Consider the following 21,533-nt stretch of genomic DNA (forward strand, 5'->3'; position numbering starts at 1 on the left):
CAGGTTCCTAATTTCGAGAATCTCCTTGAGTTTGTTGTTATTCTTCTTCATCTCAGACAAGAGATCTGAATATCGTCCCGAGAGGATGGTTTGGGCTGGAAACATCGGTGGTTTTCATCATCCAAACCATTCCAGCTCCCTCGATTCCCGGCTCTCTAATGCTCCGCAAATCTGGTCCAGTATAATTTGGACGCTTCAACGGCTTCACAACTACCTTCAAAGGGGTAAATATACATCCACTTGGCTACGGAACACTGATTCTGACCTACACATCTGTAGCGGAGTCAATCATAAATGGAGATGAACCCAACAGAACATCCTGCGAGAATGCAGACTACGTTACGGACCAATTTGAAGAGGAGACTACGGAGCTTCAGGAGCTTTACAAATGTATCCGGTCATCAGTAACCTATCTATTCCGACTTTCCATCATTGTACATCAGAGCAAGCCGAGGGGCCGTGAGGCTAAGGTTACTGGGTTGGACCCCCTGGATCCTACTGCCGATGTGGCGCATGTTAGGGATCAATATCCAAAAAGTCAAGAAACTCCAGGGCTAGTTGAAAGACTTGGGAACGCTATCACGGCTCGCCGCGAATATTTCAGGTACCGAAGACTGCGACATGAAGAGCATAATCCCAACAGAGCCAACTTTCACAAGCTAGAATTGGGCTTGCCACCACCATGAAAGCGACTACATCTGGAGGACACGATCTTGCAAACTTACACGAGAACCCAGTACTCTCCAAAGTGGACACCAACGAGCCTTCGGGGGCCAGTATAACATCTTACGCCACTTCGATGGCAGGACCAAACACAAACACCCTACGAGTCCCTAACCCGCCTAAAAGGCTAATGAATGGTATGGAGTTTGAGTATGGGCAGCCTTTCGAATGCCCTTACTGTCGGACTATCCAAATTGTTCGGGATCGTTCAGATTGGAGGTATGAATGCAACCGTTGCTTCAGCTGCCGCTAAATCTTTAGTAGGAAGCATGTCTTTAAGGACCTCCAGCCGTATATCTGCACATCAGAGAGATGTACAGTGGGCCCCTTCGCCGGGCGCCATGAGTGGTTTGAGCACGAATCAAGCCAACATAGGAAGGAATGGCATTGTATTATCTGCTCCGGGCTTATCTCAGACTCCAAGAGTGATCTTATCGCGCACTTGAAGTGTCATCACCAATCAGCCTTCACAACCATTCAACTACCATTCATTGCTGACGCCGGCGGTAGGGTTAAAACCTACTTCGGCGAAAGAGAATGCCCACTATGCAGTGACTGGAACCCTATAGCCTATGAGCATTCTAACGCTCGTTTATTCCGGCGTCATTTAGGAGGGCATATGGAGCAGCTCGCCTTGTCGGCTCTGCCCAAGTCAGATCAGGATGAAAACAGTGAGGTTGACAACGATTCCAGCAAGGATGACATCAGTGTGAGCACGGAACGACCTCCCGAGACTCTACAGATCTCTCAAGACCCCACAAAAGACGGTAGACAATACCCGACGGAGACACCAAATAGTAAAGAGCCACTCCTCAGCCGAATCGGGAAGCGAATCAGCGTCAGATTCCGGCGCCAAGCTCACGAATACACTTTTACTCAGCCTGGTAAAGAAGGGACTTTACGGCTGGATGTGGAAGAGCCAATCGACATGATCATAGGGTTTCCTGATGAAGATCCTCATAGAAATCACCAAGTTGTGGCAATTTTACGTGGGGAGCAGGCCGAATTCAACTACATGAGAAGGCAAATCTGGTTTAATCTCCTAAATGAAGACGGTCGCGAGCACTTAGAAGCAGCTGACGAGGATGGGCTTGACCCGCTCTTTGGCGGAGAGCCCATCCGGATCATCGGTGTGGCACGGAACGTCAAATGGCAATTTAAGAGAGGGAGTAGCACCTATAGATCTGATTTTCGTGTCATTGATATGAGTGGCGCTGATGTCGTGATCGGGGCCGACACCCTCCGCCTGCTGCAACCTGGGCACGACTTAAGGTGGCACATGGAGAAGCTGGAGGAGCGCCTGCAGAAGAAACCCGAGAAATCCATGGATGACAACAACAAAGTATAAGAATGCGTAAGTCAACGGCTGATCTAGAAGGCCATAAGCCATTACTTCTCTGATTACATCTTCTTAGTAGGAAACCACGTCTTTACGGATGGGGTATTAACGATAACCCCCTACCACTAGAGCTTCGGTGGCAGGCGCAGGTCTAGTTACGGCACTATTTACCCTATATGAACTGTCTTCAGGGCACCTGGCTTTGCACTATGACTTGCTCTCACCATGTGACTAACACCTCAAGCCAATTCATAAATCGGACTTTCTCCAGCATCAATTTTCAAGTGCCCACAGTGTGCGAGCTTGCTGAAGCCTTGATCGTGAGGGCTGTCTGAATACCTCATCCCTGAAGTTTGATTAGGAGTACGTGATGGAATAAGCCCAGGCATTTTAGTTACAACCCCAGCTGCTTTCTTTTTATAACTACGGGCATGAATACACAAGACCGTAAGCGTTTGCACCTGCGGGATAATACTCGTATACGGTGTAGATACTAAGACACCCCGTTACTGCGACATACGATTACTAGGAAGTCCACACTAACAACGTAACGTGCTTTGAAGTTGATATAGAAGACCAGGCTCGAGCCAACATAGACCAGCTGTCCTTCCTCTACGCATACCTAAAACATGCATGAAACCACAAATTGCAGCCCTAACCTACACACCTCTCCCAGAATAGCACCTCTCAGTCCCTCGGAAAATTCGTAATAAACGCAACCTGCACAGCCGCAAACCTATTCATATCCATAACCCCATTAGCAAACCCTTTACACCGAACCCCCCTCGTCCCACCATCCCATCCTAGAAGCCAAAAAAGGGGTATGAACAGAGTTGTTGGAACGTACGCCGTACTCGCCGCAAAAACCTCCACGCGCCTCGCCTTTGCCAGCAAGCCAATCACAACCGAAAACGCGATATTATACACGATAATAATAGCGAGTCGCAGTATCATGTCGTTAACCAGATACAGAACAAGCATCGAGCTCGCAGGGATCACAGAGGAGGTAATAATTGATGTCACACGTGTTGCGCGGATGATTCTCTCGTCGTCGTAGTAGACAGTGCCTGTTTCGAGGTTTGCTTTCTGTTCACGATCACAAGCATCATATCAGCTTTATATCCCTAGACACCAGTCCAACTCAGCATGAAGATAAAAGAAATGTTATGCCCACCGTATGTCTAAACCCCACCACCCTATGAAACCAAGGAATTGCACTCCGAAACACCCACCGGGTCAGCGAGTCGACATTCTCATAGCGTCCGCAGAGACTGACAAGATCGTCTGTATTCTCGTCGTCTTCGCCAAACCACTGATCGAATTCAGTGAGGGTGCTGCAGAAGGCATTGGTGGAGAGCCAGTCGCGGAGAACAGCGAGGTCTTGCTTGTGCGGTGGCTTGAGGCGGGTTGTTTGGGTGTATTGGAGTTTTGCAGTGTCTTTGGATATTTTAGTCGGGGAATGAATGGGCAGGTTAGGCATGGAATTGACTGCGCATACTGTATCTCTCCAACAACTCCCTCAACTCAACCCATTTCTTCCACTGCTCTGAGTTTGCCTCTTTGAGCAGTCGGACTGAGGTCGAGAACTTTGCGTTATGGCCTTGCTTTGAGGCTGCGTCTTTCTCGATGAGCTCTTCGAGCTCAGCCTCGAGATTCACGATTTCGGCTTGTAGGTACAGGAGATTTTTTGCGTTGAGATGCTTGAAGGAGCGGAAGATCGAGAGGCCCTTGTCGCTGGTTATTAGTGCGGCGAGCCTATCGTAGCCTTGCTTTGTGTGTGTAATTGGGACTGTGTATGGGAGGGTGTTCATTTGGATGTTCATGATTGTGGTAGTGGTCGTGTGTGGATTGCAGTTGATAGAGGGGTATAGGTCTTGTAAAAGTGTACTACGATTGAGTTGATATACTAGGTAAGCTCAATGGAAATTGATATCTTTTATGTTCATACAGTTGTGCTCTAACCCTTGATCTGGGTCCTGGTCTAAAGGCATATCCCAAGGCTCACACTGAGGCTCTTGGTTGGGCTCAGGCGCATTCTTGTGCGGATTGGATATGCGCGTGCGCTCTGGGCTGTACGCATGTATGCCCTTCGCGCAAAGATGCCTGAGCCACCGCGGCTCTGTTCTTGTGTAGCATGAGACAGTCTGATCGTGGTTCGTAGCCTCGAGTCGGTTTGAAACCGGTCAATCTAGCTATTGTCGTACTTGAGGGTTTGTCCTACAGAATACAGAGGAGAAGGCTTCTCGAAACAGGGTTGAGGGCTTTACTGAGACATAGAATATCGCTCCCCTCAAGTAAATCATATTATGACGTTCGTATACAATCAAAGCAGTCCTGACTGCTTACAGAACAGTCACATACGTATACCTGAGACCTCAATATTTCCCCGATCATCTAAAGCAGGAGACGGCCAACTCCATCGTTTCGCTCATGACCTCTCAGATCCCTCAATATAGCCTTGCTTGGATTTCTCGATCCCATTCCCAAAGTTTATATTCCTCGATGGAGGATCTCCCTAGTAGCATATCAAAATGGCTATTCTTGATCACCAAAAAGTGCGTCGTATGTAGGTTGTCGTCGTTATATAACTGCCATCTGAGAACTAGCGTACCGACAGGCTGGACAGATTTTCCACTGGGTAATTTGACCATCCCTGACCCCCGGTAGGGCTCGATGGGCAGATTTAGGGCGCGCGGGATCTCGTCTGATATTGCATTGATTTCGAGATCAAAGTCGAGCAATGTGCGCCGGTAGATCACTTTCTCCGCGCTGAGACCATAGACCACAATGTCGTAGAAGAATATGCGATCTTGAATGATTTCTGCTTGGCCTTGAATCTTAAGTCGGCTATCCACGACCTCATCTTCGCCAGTTGTGGACGTGGATGCCGGTATGGAGGATATTCGATTGTAGGTCCCCCAATTCTCCCGTGTCTGATGTGTATCTCTTTGCGTTACAGAGCGAGCTTTATGCGCTCGTACGGATGTAAGCGTATGTGGATATTCAACGTCATCTTCCCCGGAGTGTTTATAGTCGAGTTGGTTGTTTCTATGACCGCAACACGGAACGCAGTTCCAGGCGATATTCTTAAAGGAGCGGAAGAAGGGCATCCCGATATAGATCTCAAAGTGCCAAAAACTCAGCATTTTGCAATATTGATTTGTGCGTGAGGGGTAGTCACAAATGCCAACCGACCTTTATATAACCCTTTCTTTCAGTAATCAACTGAGATAGCCTGGTGCAGCTTCAATCTCATCCTCAGCCTTGAGTCAATTTGAGTGATTGTTGTTGACTCGAATTACACCCTTGAGTCCACAGTCAGTGAGCATCGATCAGACACAATTGCTCGGTGTGCTTGAACGCATTGCTTTAGCCCTTGCGGCTGAGAAAATTATTACCTTCTATCTGACAACAACTGAGCCTCATGAGTTGTGGAATGTTATGTGGAGTTCATACAAGCCTCGTCGCTTTTGATGGTTGTTCGAGGTTGATAATCACGGCAAGGCTCCAGACATCAAGCCTTGCGAACTCGGGGCAAAAGACAGGAAATCAGCCACCTAAATTTGGTCGCGACGGTCATCAGACGTCCAGGTAATGACCCGAGTGTTAGCCTGATTGGACGGTTGTCGTATGAAAAAAGCAACGTTCTTTTAGTGTGGGAGGGCTGTTCGGCGTGGATTGGACCAACGAACTCGAGATGAGGTGGCTCTGACGACGGAAAGGTTTGACAATCTCAGGGAGTCAGGGTTTTACTGTACGCGCCGCATGATTTGGAAGCAGTAAGATTTTAGGGGCTGCGTGATTAGAATCATTGGTTAAGGTGGCAGGTCTCATGCAGTTGGGTTTTACCCAGGTAAAAATGGGGTGTTGGTCAGAATCGACGAATGGCTAGTGCGGAAGTCATGCATATAGCCTTGTCCATCGCACACGGCTGGGTGAGCTATATGCAAGGATGCGGTGCCGAGGTAGGGTATCGTGATCCGCCTTGGGTCAGTGCCTTTTACGAGGGAGTCAGGAATCCGGGGGAAATCTATTCACACTCCGTATGAATCATGGTTTGGAGGAATGTTTGCATCAGGGCCCGGATTTGATTCAGCTCATTTCCATGGTTTTGGCTCACATCAAGTTATAAACCTCAAACGGCCGTCGAGGTTGACTGTCCATTCTGGCGATCCTTGTCCGCGTTGTCCTTCTTCAACTTGGCCTCAAGCTCCTGCGCCTCTTTCCGTTTCTGTTCCTTGATCTTCTTCGCTTCCTCTTCCCACTTCTTTTCGTCTGAATTTAATACATTAGCACACACAATCAATGCTTGAATCTGTATATGACAGCTGCCACTTACCCTTGGCATTCCTATTGTAAATCACACTAGGAGCGGCGCCAAAGGTCTCCTTTCCATCATCGCGAAGCCGAAATTTGTTCCTGAAACGTTGAGCAAGAACCACCTGGTGACCACCCGTGAGACCGCTATCCGAGATGTAGAAAGATGCTGGATCAGTCCACGACCCATTCTCGGGTCCCATCAACAGCTTCACCTTGCTATTTAGAGTGTATGATGTGCCGTAGGAGTCCACGAAAGCCTTCGGTTCGTTAAGGGTCGTCCGCGACAAAAGTAGAGCTCGCTGGAGCTGTTCGAAGCACGATTGAGAAATGATATTTCCGTCGAGGGCATCATCGATAGCAGCTCTGAGGAACTCTTCTTCTCCTCGCCCGGATTCGTTTCTGACGTTGATCTCAACAATAACCTGTGTCTGAAAGTAAAGATTTCACGGTCAGCTTTCATGTATAACTTCTACCATTTCGCGACATCGTGTGAAACTAGAGATCCTCAAAGCTTGAATACCACGTACCATCTTGGTTCCAGTCCAGCGCCAACTTTTGAGTATCACGGAGTTTCTGTATGAGTATTTGCGTCGTCACGCTGGTCGATAGAGTTCATGGGACTTTCTCCCATACCAAAGCAAAGGATGGCCTTCATATGTTCTTCGTGAACCGATTGTTGGGTATCAAAATCCCAATTGAGCCGCATCGCAAATGGCGGTATAGTGTTCATGGAGGGTGGTAATGAATCGATCGCAGGATGTTTGCTTCGTGCCGCTGTATGTTTGGTTGATCCCAGCAGGGATGTTGATGTCTCCGCGTTCATGGGAAGGCTGTCGCCGGGGTTTGCAGTCGGGGCGATTGTGAGTGATCGCTTCACCAGGCCCGACGGTAAGTAAATCTTGAATAGCGCGAGTTCTGGCGTCTTGTCGGGGGGCAGGAACGATTCTCAGTGGTGAAGACCGGGAAGGAAGGGCCGACCCTGTAGCGAAACACGCGTTAGCTGAGATGCACAAAGAGTCAGCTGGACAGGTTTAATGAGCGCACAATTATGTTGTGGAGGACTCACTATCCTACCCCCACGAGATGGTTTGCCGACCGGTCTGATGTCAGGTTGGATTGTCGAGGATCAAGGAAAAAGAAAACAAAATAAAGAAAAGGGCTCGAGCACACACTCCAAAGTAATTTAATGACACGCATCGTATTGTCAGCAAATAACAATCTACAGATAGACGCCCTCCAAAATCCTGCCACCACATGCAACCGATGAGAAAAGCCACTTCTATCTCCTCCTGAACTCCGAACGACTTTCTCCTTAACACTACCACCTCTGCTCCCGAATGCAAGCATCGAATTCATTCCGTCATGCTAATCATCAATTATCGTTGTCTTGTCGCAGCCTCTCTTGCAGCCTCTCTTGCAGCCTCTCTTGCAGCCTCTCTTGCAGCCTCTCTTGCAGCCTCTCTTGCAGCCTCTCTTGCAGCCCTTTTCTCAGCCTCTCTTTGCGCGGTCTTTCTCAGGTGGTAATTCAGATCCGCACCGAACTGCAACAGCTCGCAGTCTAGGATGGTATCGCCCCCAATAAGTACATCGTACTGATCCATATTAACAATATGAAAATCACTCGTATAGGTACGGTACCCTTCCTCGAGAACCCATGTCAAGCCACGAGCAACACCAATGACTCCGACCGACCCTCCATTCAACGGTTCAATCACCGCGTTTGACGGGTCCAGGGTTATTCGTTTGTCTTTGTTTAGCCTCTTGAAATGCGTGAGCGCCATGAGGTTCACACCCCGACACTGAGTGTCAAAAGATGCAACCATTAGCTTCGCTCTCTCAGGGCTATCCCCGGGGAGTCGCACGAGGATTTTGGCCCTCCATGAGTTCCGGGGATCGATCCTTATCGATCTCGCCGATATCGAGTCCGAGTTGGTCGATCCGAATGTGACAATACGTGTGGACGAGATTGAGATGGAAGGGATGTGGCTGCTGCTGGACAGAGTAGCGTACTCGGGAATAAGAGGCGGCTGTCGGGCCTCAGCTGAGGTGATTAAGCGCGAAAAAGAGGAATGAGGATCTTGGTATATTATCCCGGCGGGGCTCGATGGCAGATTAGGCTTATGACCTGTTTCGTCTGCTGCCTGGATGCGTTTGGGAACCTTATTGCGGAAACGGCCAAGCGACTTGACGGCAAGGTTCGAGAACTTGCATCGAAGTTTCTGCGGGTATTTCTGTAGAGCAGCAATGAAGATGCTGCTGCGGGACGTAATCTGACGTTGCTGTGATGTCCAGTTGTCTGCGGTTGGCATTTCACTTAGTACATCACGGCCACTTCATGGTCCCTCTGAGTGGGAGGACTTACCGCTCATAGCTTGATATGCAGTAGTGAGAGAAGCTGTGATATATACAAGATATCTCTCCTATAGCTTAGGTCCCCGACAACCTAAGCAAGAGAGACCGGATGCGACCACAGACTCATGTGGATTCTGAGTAACGACCAGGTAAGGACGGCCAAGGGGCTGTGGGCCGTGTTGTAGACTTTGCCGTCTATCGCTGTCTGAAATCCTATGACGAGTGAGAGAAAGCCCATTTATGATGCAAGCAAGACGAGCAAGCACGAACTGAAGCACGAGCCAAAGCATGAGGTTCTCAATGACATACAGGTCGGACGAATCCCGCCTCGACAGGTCAGAATACCAACTTGACGCGTCCTAGACAGGCAGTATCGGGAACTCCCGAGTCGAGTCGGGAAAACCAACGGTGGATGCGGACGTGGGCACGTTAAATGGCTATATGGATCAAGGAGACGAGGAGCAGTTGGCTGTGGGAGTCTGTGGCGAAGCAGCACCAGCAAATGAAATATCAAGGCAGTTGACGGCTGGTGTGGCGCAAGCGCTCAAGCTTTTATTATTTCTCCAAAGGCCCGTGCAAGGTAATCAGAAGAAAGGAAAGCAATATGGAATAGCATGGACTGGTAGATTGAGGTATCCGCCATCAGCACTTTGATGTCCGTAGACATTGGCTTTGACTCGGCCCTGGAACAAAGCCAATTGCTTTGTTCCTCAACAAACGCGATCCATCTTGCATCATCCCCGTAACCGATATTCTTTCCAGACTCCGGGTCTGCCTCACCAATGAGGGCCAGCACCAATCACCAGAGCCCACGCATCAGGGGTGGGGATTTGGCTGTCCTGGCCTGGGAATCGTTCAATGAGGCGGGCTCAGAAAAACGCCAGCGGGTGAGTTCCCTCGGAATCCCTCCTGCTGACCTGCGTTGCTCTGGACGGAGTGGAGTCTGTTTTTTTGCAGAAGGCTGGAAGTTAGATAGCACTCTTCCAAGGTTGGAGATCACACTTGCTCCATCGGGGTGATCAGGGGCCATTGGTGTAGCCGGGCGAGCCTTCCAGACGCCTGGGCGGATAAGACGAGGATTCAGTCATTTGTAGGCTTGACACTGGGCAAATGTGGGCCTGAGCAGAGGAGTATTTTATGCTGCGCCACAGATGAAGGTACTTGGGTCATCCAGTTGATTGATATCATCACCGCCGTACCGTCTCCGCGATGTGTTCTTGGACTGAACAAGGAGGGGTTCGGGTTCGCGCCATTACCCCGGGCAAAAGTGCAAAGCAGTTGTGGAGCCCTTTCCGGGGCAGTGCCAGGCTACTTTTTGATGAGCCTTAGAAGAAAATCTTTGGTTAATTTGATATTTATTTGATAATGATGAGTCGAGGCAGGATGGGTGTGCACTGATGATGATGTCCTCCGGTGCCAAGAGAACCACTCCCTGCAGTCACGTGAATGCCTCCAGCCAGCCAGCGGAACTCCTCCATCATCGCTCAGCCATCTATCTCAATAGTTGTTGTCTGCAATACTGCTCATTCGTTCCCATAAGATCATCTTGTCATTAAATATGCGGAATTAAACCTAATATACATGATTACTGAAGCATAAAACAGCAGAACTGCTCCCGCTCAAAAACATCACCTGTCAAAGAGTCATCGTCCGGAAATCACCGCTTATTTCTTTCCAGTCAGGCCAATAGCATCGGTTAGAGATGTCAGACCCAGGTTTCCGAGCAGCTTATCGAGTCCAAGGCCGCCGAGCAACTTGTTGACGATCGGTCCCAGGCCAAGACCGTCCAGGAGGCGCCCGACAAGACCGAGCACACCGGACAGCAGCAGACCAACAGCGGCGATGATCTGGAACAGCGGCTCGCTGAGGAGACCCCAGAGAGGGTTGAGCTTCTTCTTAGCATGAGGCATGCCATCAATCTTTTTCTTTCCGTTCTCGATAGTGCGGACAACAGTGTCAGTAAGGTCCTTGAGCTTCTCAGCTAGCGCATGCTCCTCTGGAGAGGCTTCATGGGAGGCAGCACGGGCTTTGGCGTTGGCGGCGATACGGCCATCGGGGTCGAGAGCGCGAAGGGCACCGTTGCACTCTTGTAGAATGCTGTTGCCTTCTTCGAGCAGGGGTTTAATCTTTTTGACCAACTCCTCCTCGTCAAGCTCATCCTTGGGGGTCTTGTCCGCCTTGTCGACAGCCTGAGGAAATTAGCTTTTGTTGTTTGTCACATATTGAGGGGCACTTACATCAGTGATCTGCTTGCAGACACCTCCGACACGGTCAAGTGTGCCGTTGATGATGCTAGTCATCTTCTTGGCCAACTCCTTATCCTCCTTGGCCTTCCTCTCAGCCTCCTGCTCCTCAGGGCTAGGGCCCTCAGGCTCAGGCTCCTGTTCAGGCTCGGGCTCTGGCTCTGGCTCCGGCTCGATGTGCTCCAGCAGAGTAGCTTCGCCGATCTTGTTGCCATCGTTGTCGACGACGTATCCGTTGTCATCGATCTCCTTTCCGACGAGAGAGCTCAACTTGCCGGAAGTCAACTTGCCGATCAGGTTTCCATCGGCGTCGCGCACCTCACCCTCCTTGTTGATCTTGCGACCAGCCATGGGGTTGATGTCGCGCTTCTTCTCTTCCGGCTCCCAGCGCTCAGCCTTGCCGATCTGGTTTCCGTTCTTGTCAAGGATATCACCATCCTCGTCGACATCGCGGCCGGCAAGCTTGGCGGCATCACCCTCGATGACACGGCCGACGACCTTGCCAGACTTGTCCTGGACGACACCGTCTTTGCCGACCTTGAGACCCTCGAGTCCGTAAAAGGTCCCCTCAGGCTTCTCCTGCTCTCCACCAGGGATGAGCTCGGCCTTGCCAATAACCTTGCCATCATCGCCCCAGATCTGGCCCTTGCCGTCGACCTTGCGTCCAGCAAGACGCTTGTCGCCGCCAGAGGTAACGCGACCGTAAACCTTGCCGTGCTCGTCGACAACGTTGCCGGCCTTGTTGACAGTCTTTCCTTCGAGGATCGAGAGGTCTTCCTCCTCAGGCACCTCCTCCTCCTCCTTCTCGGGCTTCTCGTAGGGCTCAGCGTGGCCCTTGGCAGTACCGTGCTGGTCGAGAACATCGCCATCCTCATCAACAGGACGTCCGATGAGCTTCTTAGCATCACCTTCGGTCAGCTTGCCGACACGACGGCCACCCTGGTCCTCAACGAAGCCATCCTCGACAACGTGGAGGCCTTCGAGACCGGCGAAGGGAGGCTCCTCATCGGGGTCCTCATACGGGATGGTCTTGGCTTTTCCGATTACGTTTCCACGGCTGTCCCAGAACTGGCCCTTGTCGTCGAGCTTGCTTCCGAGACGGGAAAGCTTTTTCGCGTCACCTTCAACCAGCTCGCCAACAGGGTTTCCATCCTTGCCGATGATCTTGCCGGCCTTGTTGACGGTCAAGCCTTCAAGCGAGGAGAGCGGTGGCAGCTCATCGGCGGCGTCTTCAGCGGCATCTTCGGCGCCTTCGGCTGTCTCCTTAGCCTCGTCGGTTGCGTCTTCAGCTGTGTCTTTGGCCTCATCGGTGGTATCTTCGGCCTTGGCCTTGGCTTCATCGGTAGCGTCGTCAGTTATGTCCTTTGCGTCGTCGGTAGCGTCTTCAGCCTTGTCCTGGGCCTCATCGGTGGTGTCTTCAGCCTTGGCCTTGGCTTCGTCGGTAGCATCTTCGGTTGTGTCCTTTGCTTCATCGGTGGTGTCTTCGGTCTTATCCTTCGCATCATCGGCGGTGTCTTCAGCCTTGGCCTTAGCTTCGTCGGTGGTATCTTCAGCTGTGTCCTTTGCTTCGTCGGTGGTGTCTTCAACCTTATCCTTGGCCTCGTCGGTGGTTTCCTCGGCGGTCTTTTCAGGGTTCTCGGTAGCATCGTCGGTCTTCTTTTCGGCGTTCTCTGCGGTATCTTCAAGACCCTCCTTGGCGTCTTCAGGAGCATCAGGGGCTTCATCCTTGACGGCCTCCACGGTGTCCTTGACGCGATCGGTAAGATCTGCCTTGCCGATCGTCTCGCCGGCCTGGTTCACGATTTTACCATCCTCCTGTACTGTTCCACCGACGGCATCCTCTCCACCCTCAACAACTTGGCCGAGTACATCTCCATCAGGGCCCTGGATCTCACCGCCATCCTTGACCGGAAGGCCCTTCATAAGCTCAAGAGGCTTGCTAGCAAGGCCAGGAACACTCGTAACTGTTTGCGAAACCTGCGCGGTCAGACCACCGCCAAGCGACTTCAACTTTCCAAAAACACCACTTCCACCACCGCCAGCTTGTGATTCATTGTCATCACGCTGCTCTGGCTCCTGAACTTCCTTTTGCTGCTCAGGCGAGGGGGTAGATGGCTGCTCTTCGTTATCCTGCTCTTGCAGATCAGGTGTGTTCTCTTGCACGGGGGTGTTTCCGCCCTTTCCGCTGAACCCGGAGTCGGGGTTCTGCTGTTGAGGGGCAGCGCTAGAGCCAGACTGTCTGCGCTCCGAAGTCTCGCTGCGCTGATCTGACTTGGCAAGAGGGGACCACATATTGTACAAGACGATGAAAACAAGTGAGATATCAAGAAAATCCGTGGCTATGAGCGATTAATCGAAATAAGTCGTTAAGCGTTAGGTTCGTAAAGGTAAGGGTATAGTGTGAGTATAGAGTAAGTATTGTTGTGTTGTATTGTGTTGAATATGAATCTGAAATAGAATCTACTATAGCCCAGGAACTCACGGCTCTTATATACCACACACCGTCCGCATCTACCTCAGAAACAAGTATACAGTATACAGGCACCATTTATGTCACAACGACATCACAGCCAGGCCAGGTCCCAGGCTAAGGACGGATATCAGACCCATTAGCATCAGATCTCCTCACCCTCCCCTGCAAGCCACAGACACCGTGCTGCAGTGGAGTCAGCGACTTCACGGCCCAGGCCAATCGGCTCCTTACAGGGTACACAATCCCTCTGGTCAATTTTTGAACCAGGCCCAATCACGTTGTTCGCTGGGGTGACGACCATGGGATGAGAAGCACACCAGCGACCCCAAACGGCGGGTGCATCGTAAGCGTGAAACAAGAAAAAAATGAACCGATCTAAACCGGTTCGGTATTGCGTCAACGCGCAGGATCGGACGAGCATCATAGTCAGACTTGCAGCCTCTACGAATTACTCTCAGTCTCTCAGTCGAGAAAGAAAAGAAGGATGCAGCACCGACTCGAAACCCGATCGATTGATTGAATGATTGACAGACACTACTACGCAACGGCTTTTCTCCACTCGCAGCGGCGCCGCCACTCCACCATCGCAGAATGCTACAGCTTTAAACTTTGGCTGTCTGCATAGCTGCTGCATAGCCTACGACTGTGGTGCTCGATCGGCGCACAAAGTAGTCTAGAATGAGATCATCCCCGCCACTTGGCTCTTGTACCCTGGGCGCTAGCGCGGAAGAGGTAAGAGATTAAGTCTTGAGTCTTTGGGTCTGTTTGGGGTTGTCTGGATTCGAGAGGTGAATGGTCCAGGCCTGAAGAGTGGTTGAAGGAGCGGTTGGAATTGCAGTGCCTGGGATGGGGATGACGTACCGGCGGGGAATTTTGTATGGAAACCGCGGGTGCAGAGTACGTAGGTAGGTATATTATATTAATTAATTTGTTATATTAAATGCATATTAAACCCATCATCGTTACCGAATCTCTCAAAGTACGGGGTACAGTAGCGCAGCGTAGTCTAGTGTACTCAGCGTGTGGGTTGTATCTACCTACCTAGTGAAGTCTCGACTTTCTCAACATCCATCAACATCAAAATCCACGACAACGATAACCATCAAAACCAAAACCTGCCACGGAGAATAATCACCAATCACAATCACTTACTCTCCACTTGCTAACGTCGAGCCAGACTTCCACCTCCAGCTGGGGTATTATCGGTCCCTTGCCAACATTTCTTCGGCCGAGTCTGACGTCAGTCTCCCGGTTAGGGCACCAGATCTTAACACGATTCATATCGCAATAATTTCCCGGGCCGACCATCTTGCTAGCAAAGGATTGGGGGTTATGTCATTTTACTGCATTGGGTAGGTGAGATGCATATCGATCGTGCTATGACTAGTCTTGCAGGCAGGCGCAGGATTGGTGATGCGTGGCATCGAAGGTGGGTGATGATGTGGCTGGGATGAATAGATAGATCAGATGAGATGCTTCGAGAAGGGTTCGAGCTGGGTTTTGCTTTCTGCAGGAATATGCACGATGAGGAGTTTGTGCTTGGGGTTGATGCATGGGATGTGGGTTTTCTTTTGTTCAAATGTAGTGATGGGAGATGTCTTGAAGCCTTGTCGGTAGTGTATCCGTCATTGTGCTGAGGCGGGACTATATATAGAAGTGTTGCCACGAGGGAAAATTGAGTTTGAGACGATGTTGTATGAAAGTTAGATACCTTGCGGATAGAGTAGATGTTATTCAGTAGTTTAAATCAAATGAACAATAGAAAGAGGAGCATCCACCCTATGCAATGCAACATTTTACAACACTACGCTGATCTTGAAGTTGTAGGTGTCTTTGACCGTTGATGTATTATGGCTAGCAGCCAAGATAGGACATGTTGGTTTATATTGCACTAATTTAAAGCCTCATTCATCCAACAGGCAAGGTGGCCGAGCGGTCTAAGGCGCGCGGTTAAGGCTTCCAATTCGGATCCCTCCTCTTGAGTTCTCAAGTTTCCGCGTCATTAATTTGGCGTGGGTTCGAATCCCACCCTTGTCAGTTCTTTTTTTCTTTTTGTTTTTGTCCTCAGTTTTCGTCTCATCTCCATCCTCGGGAATCATGATCTTCATTATCTTCTTATGATTTTTGCGTTCTAACTCTTCAGCGATATGTCTTTGTTGGCAATATTGGCAGCTGCATTGTCGCTCAAGCCTACCAGCCTACTCACCAACACGATATCATAGCGCAGCCACCGTTCACCCCGCATCTTCTCCATCTGTCGACGGTCTGTACCTCATGGAGAGACTCCCCACAAAATTATGGCTAGAAATAGCAGACTATCTACCCTTCTACAGCGGTCATCTGTTACGCGTCAACCGCCAATGGTTCAGCCGGTTAGTTCATCAATTTTGGAAAGATGCAGAAGACTATCGTCTCCTGTTAGTCGAGTCAGATCGCCGCCAAATATACGCCTCTGTCATTCGAACACTAACACTCTCATGCCGCCATGCCTACGAGCATATCGAGTTTGGAAAGCTGCAGTTCCCCATCCTCGAGATGCTCCTACTCCAAGACAGTACCAGTCCACCTTTGCCGTCCTCGTGCTTGACTGGGTATCTCGTGCCGACCTTGAAGATGGTCTCTCCAGGCAAGGCAGTCGACGCAGAGTTTCTCAATGCCCTTGCGAGTCGCTGTCCTCAACTGAACTGGACTCTCTTGTCGCTTAATGCACCCTCCCTGACGCAAAATGATATCGTGGGTTTCTTGAAAAAGTGTCCATCTCTAGATGAGATCCGTCTCGGCGGTTCTCTCAAGATCGAGCTATCCCACGCCCTCTTGCGAGCCTTAGCACTTACAGCGAACATCAAATGTCTCGATCTCGACCGGGTCCCTATACACGATGAGGCAATCCACACAGCAGACCTACAAAACACCCCAAACCCCTTTCCTTCGCTGGAGCGGCTGAAACTGGATTGTCTTTCTGAAAGGACCACCACGCTGCTACTCCCGTCAGTCCAAGCAACTACCGAGCTTTGCATCGCTGTTGGTCGCTTCCTACCTAATCCGCCGGAAACCTACGGATCGAGCCTCTTCAGCAAGCTCCCGCTGCATCTACCCAACCTGCTGAGCTTGGACATCGGCATCTACTCGGAACTGACAATATCACCTACCGACCTCGTGGCTATTGGTCGACTTCCCCGGTTAAAGGAGCTACATATCGTAAGAAACGGGGTAGACGGGTGGATCACAATCCAAAATCTCAACGACACACATATCAAGTCTCTCGTATCCGGACTGGCAGACCTCCAAGGCCTATCGCTGCACTGCAAAGAAGACAACCTCACAACAGCTTGCCTGGTTATAATTGCGAAACACTGCCCTTGTCTCCGCACGTTGGCTCTCCCGTCGCTCGATCTCGATCTTTTGCAGCTGCAGCTACAGCGCAGTCCAGTCACGTCATTTCCATTGCTCACTGAGTTAGTCATTAACAGTTTCAGTCCGGTACTAACTGGGACTGGAGTTTCGGAGCGCTGTGCGCCCATTCTCCAGGCGCACTTCCCTAAGATGGTTTATCTTTCGTGCTATACCACGAAGGTCACTCCGGAAGCGAGGAGATTTGCTGATGCTGTGCGTGAGGCGTGGGCGAGGGGTAGGAGGGCGCAAAGGAAACGGGTGAGGGGGTTTCGGCGCCGGATGGTAGATTGGAGTTAAGCATGGACTCCGGGACAGAAGAAGCGATGAGAGATGTCTCAGAGGATATAGGAGAGCTGCTGGCATTGTGTGATGGCACCACCCACAGGAGTCTTCCGATCAACTATTCCTGACTATACCCATAGAACAAGTGATATTTCCAAGGTAATTTCAACCTTCAGCGCAGAAGATCTGAACTCTACCCTCGTAAAACCATCCCAACAGCGTTCGCCACATACTCTACATTCCCTTCATTCAATCCACAAACACTCATCCTCCCAGACGGCAACAAATAAACATGAAACTCCTCGCGCAGTCTCTTCGCTTGCTCCCCACTCAGCCCCGTATAACTAAACATCCCAATCTGCCTCTCAACAAACCCCCAATCCATCCCCGTCTCCCCCTCCAACCTACCCCTCAACTCCCCCCTCATCTTACGAAACCGCGAACTCATCGTCTCTAGATCCTTCTCCCATTGAACCCTCAACTCCGAATCCCCAAGGACCGTCTCAACAATACTAGCCCCAAACCGCGGTGGGTTCGAGTACTCCGCGCGCGCAATCGCAGCCAATGCACTCTTCGCCCCTCCAGTAGAGAACGAGGGCGGAACAACAAGATGCAACGCGCCGACGCGCTCGCCGTACAGACCAAAGTTCTTTGAGAAGGACTGTGCGACAATCAGGCCCGTAGTCTTCCTTGAACCAGCGGTTGTGTCCGGGTTATGCTGTGCAAGAACCCTCTCAGCAAAATATCTCACACCCCACACATCCCCCTCCACATCACCGGTTGCGAAACCCTGATACGCACTATCAAAGACAACAAATAGGCCCTTCCGAAACACAACCTCACCGATATCTCTCCATTGGTCCCGTGATAGATCGACGCCTGTGGGGTTATGTGCGCAGGCTTGTAGCACGATCACGTCGTTTTCCTCTGTGGTTTCTAACGCAGCTAGCAATCTTTCCATATCAATATCCCTTGTCTCAGATGAGTAGTAGGGATACTCAACAACAGCCACACCAGCATCTTCCCAGATCGAGCGGTGGTTTATCCATGTTGGATCCGGGATGAAGACGCGTGCGGGATGTAGATGCCGAGATAGGAATACTGCCGCGAGGTGATTTGCGCCTGTGCCGGAGACGGTCTGGATAGACGCTATACTCTCGTTGTTGTTATTTTCCTCCTTCCTGTGGGTTCGGAGAGTTTGTCCGAAGATAAGCTCTGCGGCGAGGTCGAGGAAGGGCTGGCTGCCGGCTATGCCGAGGTATTCGTGGTTGGGACTCTTGGAGAGGATGTTTTTGGCCTGGCTTTTATTAGCTGCTGACTTCTGTTTCTTCATTTTGGATAATTCTGTAGAAGGGTTACTGTACCTTTTGCACGCTGGGCAGGATCCAGGGCTTTCCGTTCTCGTCGCGGTATGCGCCGGCAATGAGGGAGACTTTGTTTGGGTGTGGGTCTGCGTCGAAGGAGGCCATCAGACTGAAGGCTGTGTCTGGAGGCGTGCGTGGGATGTTGAGGTATTCCGAAGCCATTTTGATGTGGTTTTGGGTAGGGTTGTCTTCGTTGTTGAGAGAGCTATTCGCGCTGGAAGGAGAGGAGAGCACAATGACAAACCAGATGATTTAAAACAATATATTTCGGACCCTCGCCATAGACTCGGCAAGAGAGATCAGTGAGTATGGATAAATCGGCCATCTTGCCGAGTACCCATACTGGTAGTGGTGGCCATCGGCATTCTGGTCCCTTCCACCGAAGTACGCGAGCGGCGCAGCGACCCCCTTTCGCCGAGTCAGCCCTCATAAAACAAACTCTCAGACAAATAGCTAGAAATACGCGCTGGAGCCTGAATCAAACATCGGTCGATAGTCAATTACATTACCAACCCTCATTTAACAAAATGTCCCAACCAACCATCCTCACCCGCCTCGCTGCCCTCGACACAAACACCCTCTCCGACGCCCTCGACTTCCTGCACCTCCCAGGCGCAACCCAAGGCCTGCTGCCCCTCTGGCCATGCCCCAAGATCGTCGGCCGCGCAAGCACAGTCAAAGTCGGGCTCAAGCAAGACGCCAACCCGACAACGCACCTCCTCACCCCCGTCATCGACAGTATAACCACCGACGACCGGGTCCTGGTTATCGCTGGCGCCCCGGATGGGATTTCGTGCTGGGGCGATATCCTCGCCAATGCCTCGCAGATGAAGAATATCAGGGGTACGGTGATTGATGGGATGAGTAGGGATATTGATGGGAGTGCTGAGATCGGGTATCCGGTTTACGGGAGGGGCGTTACGATGGTTAGTGCGCGGAATCGCATTGTGCAGGTTGAGGCGGGTCGGGCATTGAGTGTGCGTGGGGTTACGGTTCATCAGGATGACTATGTTGTTGCTGATCGGTGCGGGACTGTTTTTGTTCCCGCGGAGAGGGGTGAAGAGGTCGTTGAGTTGGCGGAGAGGATTGAGAAGCGACAGGCGTTGATGGTGCAGGATGTTCGAGCCGGGAAGAAGGTCTCGAAGGTTATGCATGATTCGAAGTTTGAGGCTATTCAGGCAGCGCCACCTGCCCCTGCCCCTCGCAACCCTAAAGCGGCGGCGCCGGAGGACCAGGAGTTGTCTGCGCTTTTCGCCAACTCGGATACGCCTGCCGTTTCGGATGCGCTTGATAAACTCGGCATTCAGGGGCAGGCGTTCAATATCATGCCATTGACTAACTACAGCAAGGTCACGGTTGGGCCGGCCTTTACTGTGCGCTACGTTCCAGCTAGCAATCCGCCAGGAAGTGTGGGCGACTTTATCGACGATGTTGCCGTTGGCGATGTCGTCGTAATCGACAACAACGGTTGCACAGACTGTACTGTCTGGGGTGATATTATGACCCAGTACGCTGGGCTACGGGGTATTGCTGGTACGGTGATTGATGGAGTGTGCCGGGATGTGAACCGTGCTATTAACGACGGATACCCCATCTTCACTGCGGGCCGCTGGATGCGGACCGGGAAAGATCGAGTTCAGGTTGGATGTGTCAATGAGGCTGTTGGGATTGGCAAAGTCCGTGTGCAGCCTCGCGATATTGTTGTTGCAGATGCGAATGGCGTGGTGGTTGTTCCGAGAGACAGGGCGCGTGAGGTTGCGGAGCTTGCGGCGAAGATTGAGAAGAGTGAAGAGGGCATTAGAGAGTTGATTTCTGGTGGTGCCTCTATTGCTGAGGCGAGGGAAAAGCTGGGTTATCATACGCTGCAGCGCAAGGGTTGAGTTTGATAGAATTGTTTACTTCCGATGGTATTCATGCTTTGTTTGATAGATAATGCACATCCTATATGTAGGTGTCATGATTTTAATGATACAATATCATGTCTCATATAGCAAAATATCAAGACCGCGCAACCAACAACTCAGCCCGATACCAATTCTGAATCGCCCTCACATCATAACTCATCGCCACTGTATCAAAAACCTCCAAATGCTCCCTGCACGCCTTCCCATCATTCGACAATCGACCAACCCACTTCCCATGCCTCCTCGCTGCATCTACAATCTTCTCAAGCGCACCAATAAACTCCGTCTCATCCCCTCTCGCAGGAACATACCCCAGAATCGAAAGCGCGAGATCATTCGGTCCGATGAAAAGCATATCTACATGCATTAGCAGAAATCGCATCAACATTCTCAACCCCAGCCTTCGACTCAATCTGCACAATTGTAAGCAGCGTCTCGTTGGCTGTCTTCATGTACGTCGGGGTATCAACGCCATGCGCAATAGCCGGGAACGCGGATCCCTGCCCGCGGAGACCCTGCGGGGGGAACTTTGCGTGTGAGACAATGGCCTGGGCTTCCTCGGCTGTGTTTATTTGAGGGACGACGATTCCACTGTCATTTTATTGCTTTTAGTATAGTAATAGTACTGGGTCCTGAGGATTTGCGGTAATAGATGGACAAACTCACTGTGCACCTGCGTCGAGCGCTCTTTTCACGAGGTCCGAGTACGTCCCTCTAACTCGGACGAGGGGCGAGACGTCCATGGCTGCGATTGCGGCGGTGGCAGCGTGCATGGAGTCGTCGCTGATGTGGCCGTGTTCGCAGTCGATGGTTATGCCCTATGCCACTAATTAGTTGGGATGTACGTAGCTATGTGTACGGAAAGTAAGGGCTTACATCAACGCCTGTCTGGGCGACAACCTGGGCTGTGCGAAATGAAGGGAGACCTAGAAAGGTCATGATGGGTTTCTTGTTGGCTTTCAGGGCGTTTAGGAGGCGCAGCTGGGGGTTGTGGATTAAGCTTGTCATGGCTGTGGGGAATGACATCGTTGAGAGAGGATGATGGATATCTCTAGGTAGAAAGAAGTAGGAAGTATTAGATAGGTAGGGAAACGTATTCTGGATTTCCTTTGGAGATTGCGGTTCACTTATAACAGGTAC

General features: G+C 51.0%; 10 protein-coding genes and 1 non-coding gene across 11 annotated transcripts; 4 read left to right on the forward strand and 7 right to left on the reverse strand.

Moving 5' to 3' along the window:
* Window positions 1–682: 682 nt before the first annotated feature.
* BJY04DRAFT_220798 (uncharacterized protein) lies at window positions 683–2,071 on the forward strand (the record flags this gene model as incomplete). Its single annotated transcript, XM_073716966.1, has 2 exons — window positions 683–942; window positions 988–2,071. The coding sequence occupies 2 exons, from the start codon at window positions 683–685 to the stop codon at window positions 2,069–2,071; spliced, it is 1,344 nt and encodes a 447-aa protein (XP_073568545.1).
* A 678-nt stretch (window positions 2,072–2,749) lies between these two features.
* BJY04DRAFT_220799 (uncharacterized protein) lies at window positions 2,750–3,885 on the reverse strand (the record flags this gene model as incomplete). Its single annotated transcript, XM_073716967.1, has 3 exons — window positions 2,750–3,148; window positions 3,237–3,499; window positions 3,561–3,885. 3 exons carry the CDS (start codon window positions 3,883–3,885, stop codon window positions 2,750–2,752), a joined length of 987 nt encoding a protein of 328 aa, XP_073568546.1.
* A 117-nt stretch (window positions 3,886–4,002) lies between these two features.
* BJY04DRAFT_194991 (retropepsin-like aspartic protease) lies at window positions 4,003–5,764 on the reverse strand. Its single transcript, XM_073712144.1, has 3 exons — window positions 5,461–5,764; window positions 5,258–5,367; window positions 4,003–5,184 (listed from the first exon to the last, which is right to left on the reverse strand). Exon 3 carries the CDS (start codon window positions 5,170–5,172, stop codon window positions 4,510–4,512), a length of 663 nt encoding a protein of 220 aa, XP_073568547.1. The 5' UTR covers window positions 5,173–5,184; window positions 5,258–5,367; window positions 5,461–5,764; the 3' UTR covers window positions 4,003–4,509.
* A 433-nt stretch (window positions 5,765–6,197) lies between these two features.
* BJY04DRAFT_220801 (uncharacterized protein) lies at window positions 6,198–6,912 on the reverse strand (the record flags this gene model as incomplete). The annotated part of the gene is made up of 3 exons (XM_073716968.1): window positions 6,198–6,337; window positions 6,402–6,804; window positions 6,856–6,912. The coding sequence occupies 3 exons, from the start codon at window positions 6,910–6,912 to the stop codon at window positions 6,198–6,200; spliced, it is 600 nt and encodes a 199-aa protein (XP_073568548.1).
* Window positions 6,913–7,302: 390 nt separating this feature from the next.
* BJY04DRAFT_107005 (retropepsin-like aspartic protease) lies at window positions 7,303–8,885 on the reverse strand. The gene is made up of 2 exons (XM_073708056.1): window positions 7,427–8,885; window positions 7,303–7,361 (listed from the first exon to the last, which is right to left on the reverse strand). The coding sequence occupies exon 1, from the start codon at window positions 8,689–8,691 to the stop codon at window positions 7,759–7,761; it is 933 nt and encodes a 310-aa protein (XP_073568549.1). The 5' UTR covers window positions 8,692–8,885; the 3' UTR covers window positions 7,303–7,361; window positions 7,427–7,758.
* Window positions 8,886–10,232: 1,347 nt separating this feature from the next.
* BJY04DRAFT_195004 (LEA domain protein) lies at window positions 10,233–13,423 on the reverse strand. Its single transcript, XM_073712145.1, has 2 exons — window positions 10,972–13,423; window positions 10,233–10,923 (listed from the first exon to the last, which is right to left on the reverse strand). Exons 1-2 carry the CDS (start codon window positions 13,267–13,269, stop codon window positions 10,399–10,401), a joined length of 2,823 nt encoding a protein of 940 aa, XP_073568550.1. The 5' UTR covers window positions 13,270–13,423; the 3' UTR covers window positions 10,233–10,398.
* A 1,945-nt stretch (window positions 13,424–15,368) lies between these two features.
* On the forward strand, window positions 15,369–15,487 carry BJY04DRAFT_t120. Its single transcript has one exon. It is a non-coding gene; the product is annotated as a tRNA-Leu (tRNA).
* Window positions 15,488–15,908: 421 nt separating this feature from the next.
* Window positions 15,909–17,223, forward strand: BJY04DRAFT_195007 (uncharacterized protein). The gene has a single exon (XM_073712146.1). The coding sequence runs from the start codon at window positions 15,986–15,988 to the stop codon at window positions 17,138–17,140; it is 1,155 nt and encodes a 384-aa protein (XP_073568551.1). The 5' UTR covers window positions 15,909–15,985; the 3' UTR covers window positions 17,141–17,223.
* Window positions 17,224–17,256: 33 nt separating this feature from the next.
* Window positions 17,257–18,651, reverse strand: BJY04DRAFT_229629 (pyridoxal phosphate-dependent transferase; the record flags this gene model as incomplete). Its single annotated transcript, XM_073719107.1, has 2 exons — window positions 17,257–18,422; window positions 18,490–18,651. 2 exons carry the CDS (start codon window positions 18,649–18,651, stop codon window positions 17,319–17,321), a joined length of 1,266 nt encoding a protein of 421 aa, XP_073568552.1. The 3' UTR covers window positions 17,257–17,318.
* Window positions 18,652–19,016: 365 nt separating this feature from the next.
* Window positions 19,017–20,369, forward strand: BJY04DRAFT_229631 (RraA family protein; the record flags this gene model as incomplete). Its single annotated transcript, XM_073719108.1, has 1 exon — window positions 19,017–20,369. One exon carries the CDS (start codon window positions 19,017–19,019, stop codon window positions 20,367–20,369), a length of 1,353 nt encoding a protein of 450 aa, XP_073568553.1.
* A 118-nt stretch (window positions 20,370–20,487) lies between these two features.
* On the reverse strand, window positions 20,488–21,419 carry BJY04DRAFT_209053 (HpcH/HpaI aldolase family protein; the record flags this gene model as incomplete). The annotated part of the gene is made up of 4 exons (XM_073714078.1): window positions 20,488–20,689; window positions 20,802–20,984; window positions 21,060–21,211; window positions 21,270–21,419. 4 exons carry the CDS (start codon window positions 21,417–21,419, stop codon window positions 20,488–20,490), a joined length of 687 nt encoding a protein of 228 aa, XP_073568554.1.
* Window positions 21,420–21,533: the final 114 nt, after the last annotated feature.

Source organism: Aspergillus karnatakaensis (genome assembly GCF_047715665.1).
Source record: "Aspergillus karnatakaensis strain CBS 102800 unplaced genomic scaffold BJY04scaffold_43, whole genome shotgun sequence".
Taxonomy (NCBI): Eukaryota; Fungi; Ascomycota; class Eurotiomycetes; order Eurotiales; family Aspergillaceae; genus Aspergillus; species Aspergillus karnatakaensis.

Coding starts and splice junctions, on each gene's coding strand:
- BJY04DRAFT_107005 (XM_073708056.1), bottom strand. CDS start 8,691: ATGCCAACCGCAGACAACTGGACATCACAGCAACGTCAGATTACGTCC.
- BJY04DRAFT_195007 (XM_073712146.1), top strand. CDS start 15,986: ATGCTCCTACTCCAAGACAGTACCAGTCCACCTTTGCCGTCCTCGTGC.
- BJY04DRAFT_194991 (XM_073712144.1), bottom strand. CDS start 5,172: ATGCCCTTCTTCCGCTCCTTTAAGAATATCGCCTGGAACTGCGTTCCG.
- BJY04DRAFT_195004 (XM_073712145.1), bottom strand. CDS start 13,269: ATGTGGTCCCCTCTTGCCAAGTCAGATCAGCGCAGCGAGACTTCGGAG. Junction 10,924..10,971: donor TCTGCAAGCAGATCACTGAT/GTAAGTGCCCCT, acceptor TAATTTCCTCAG/GCTGTCGACAAGGCGGACAA.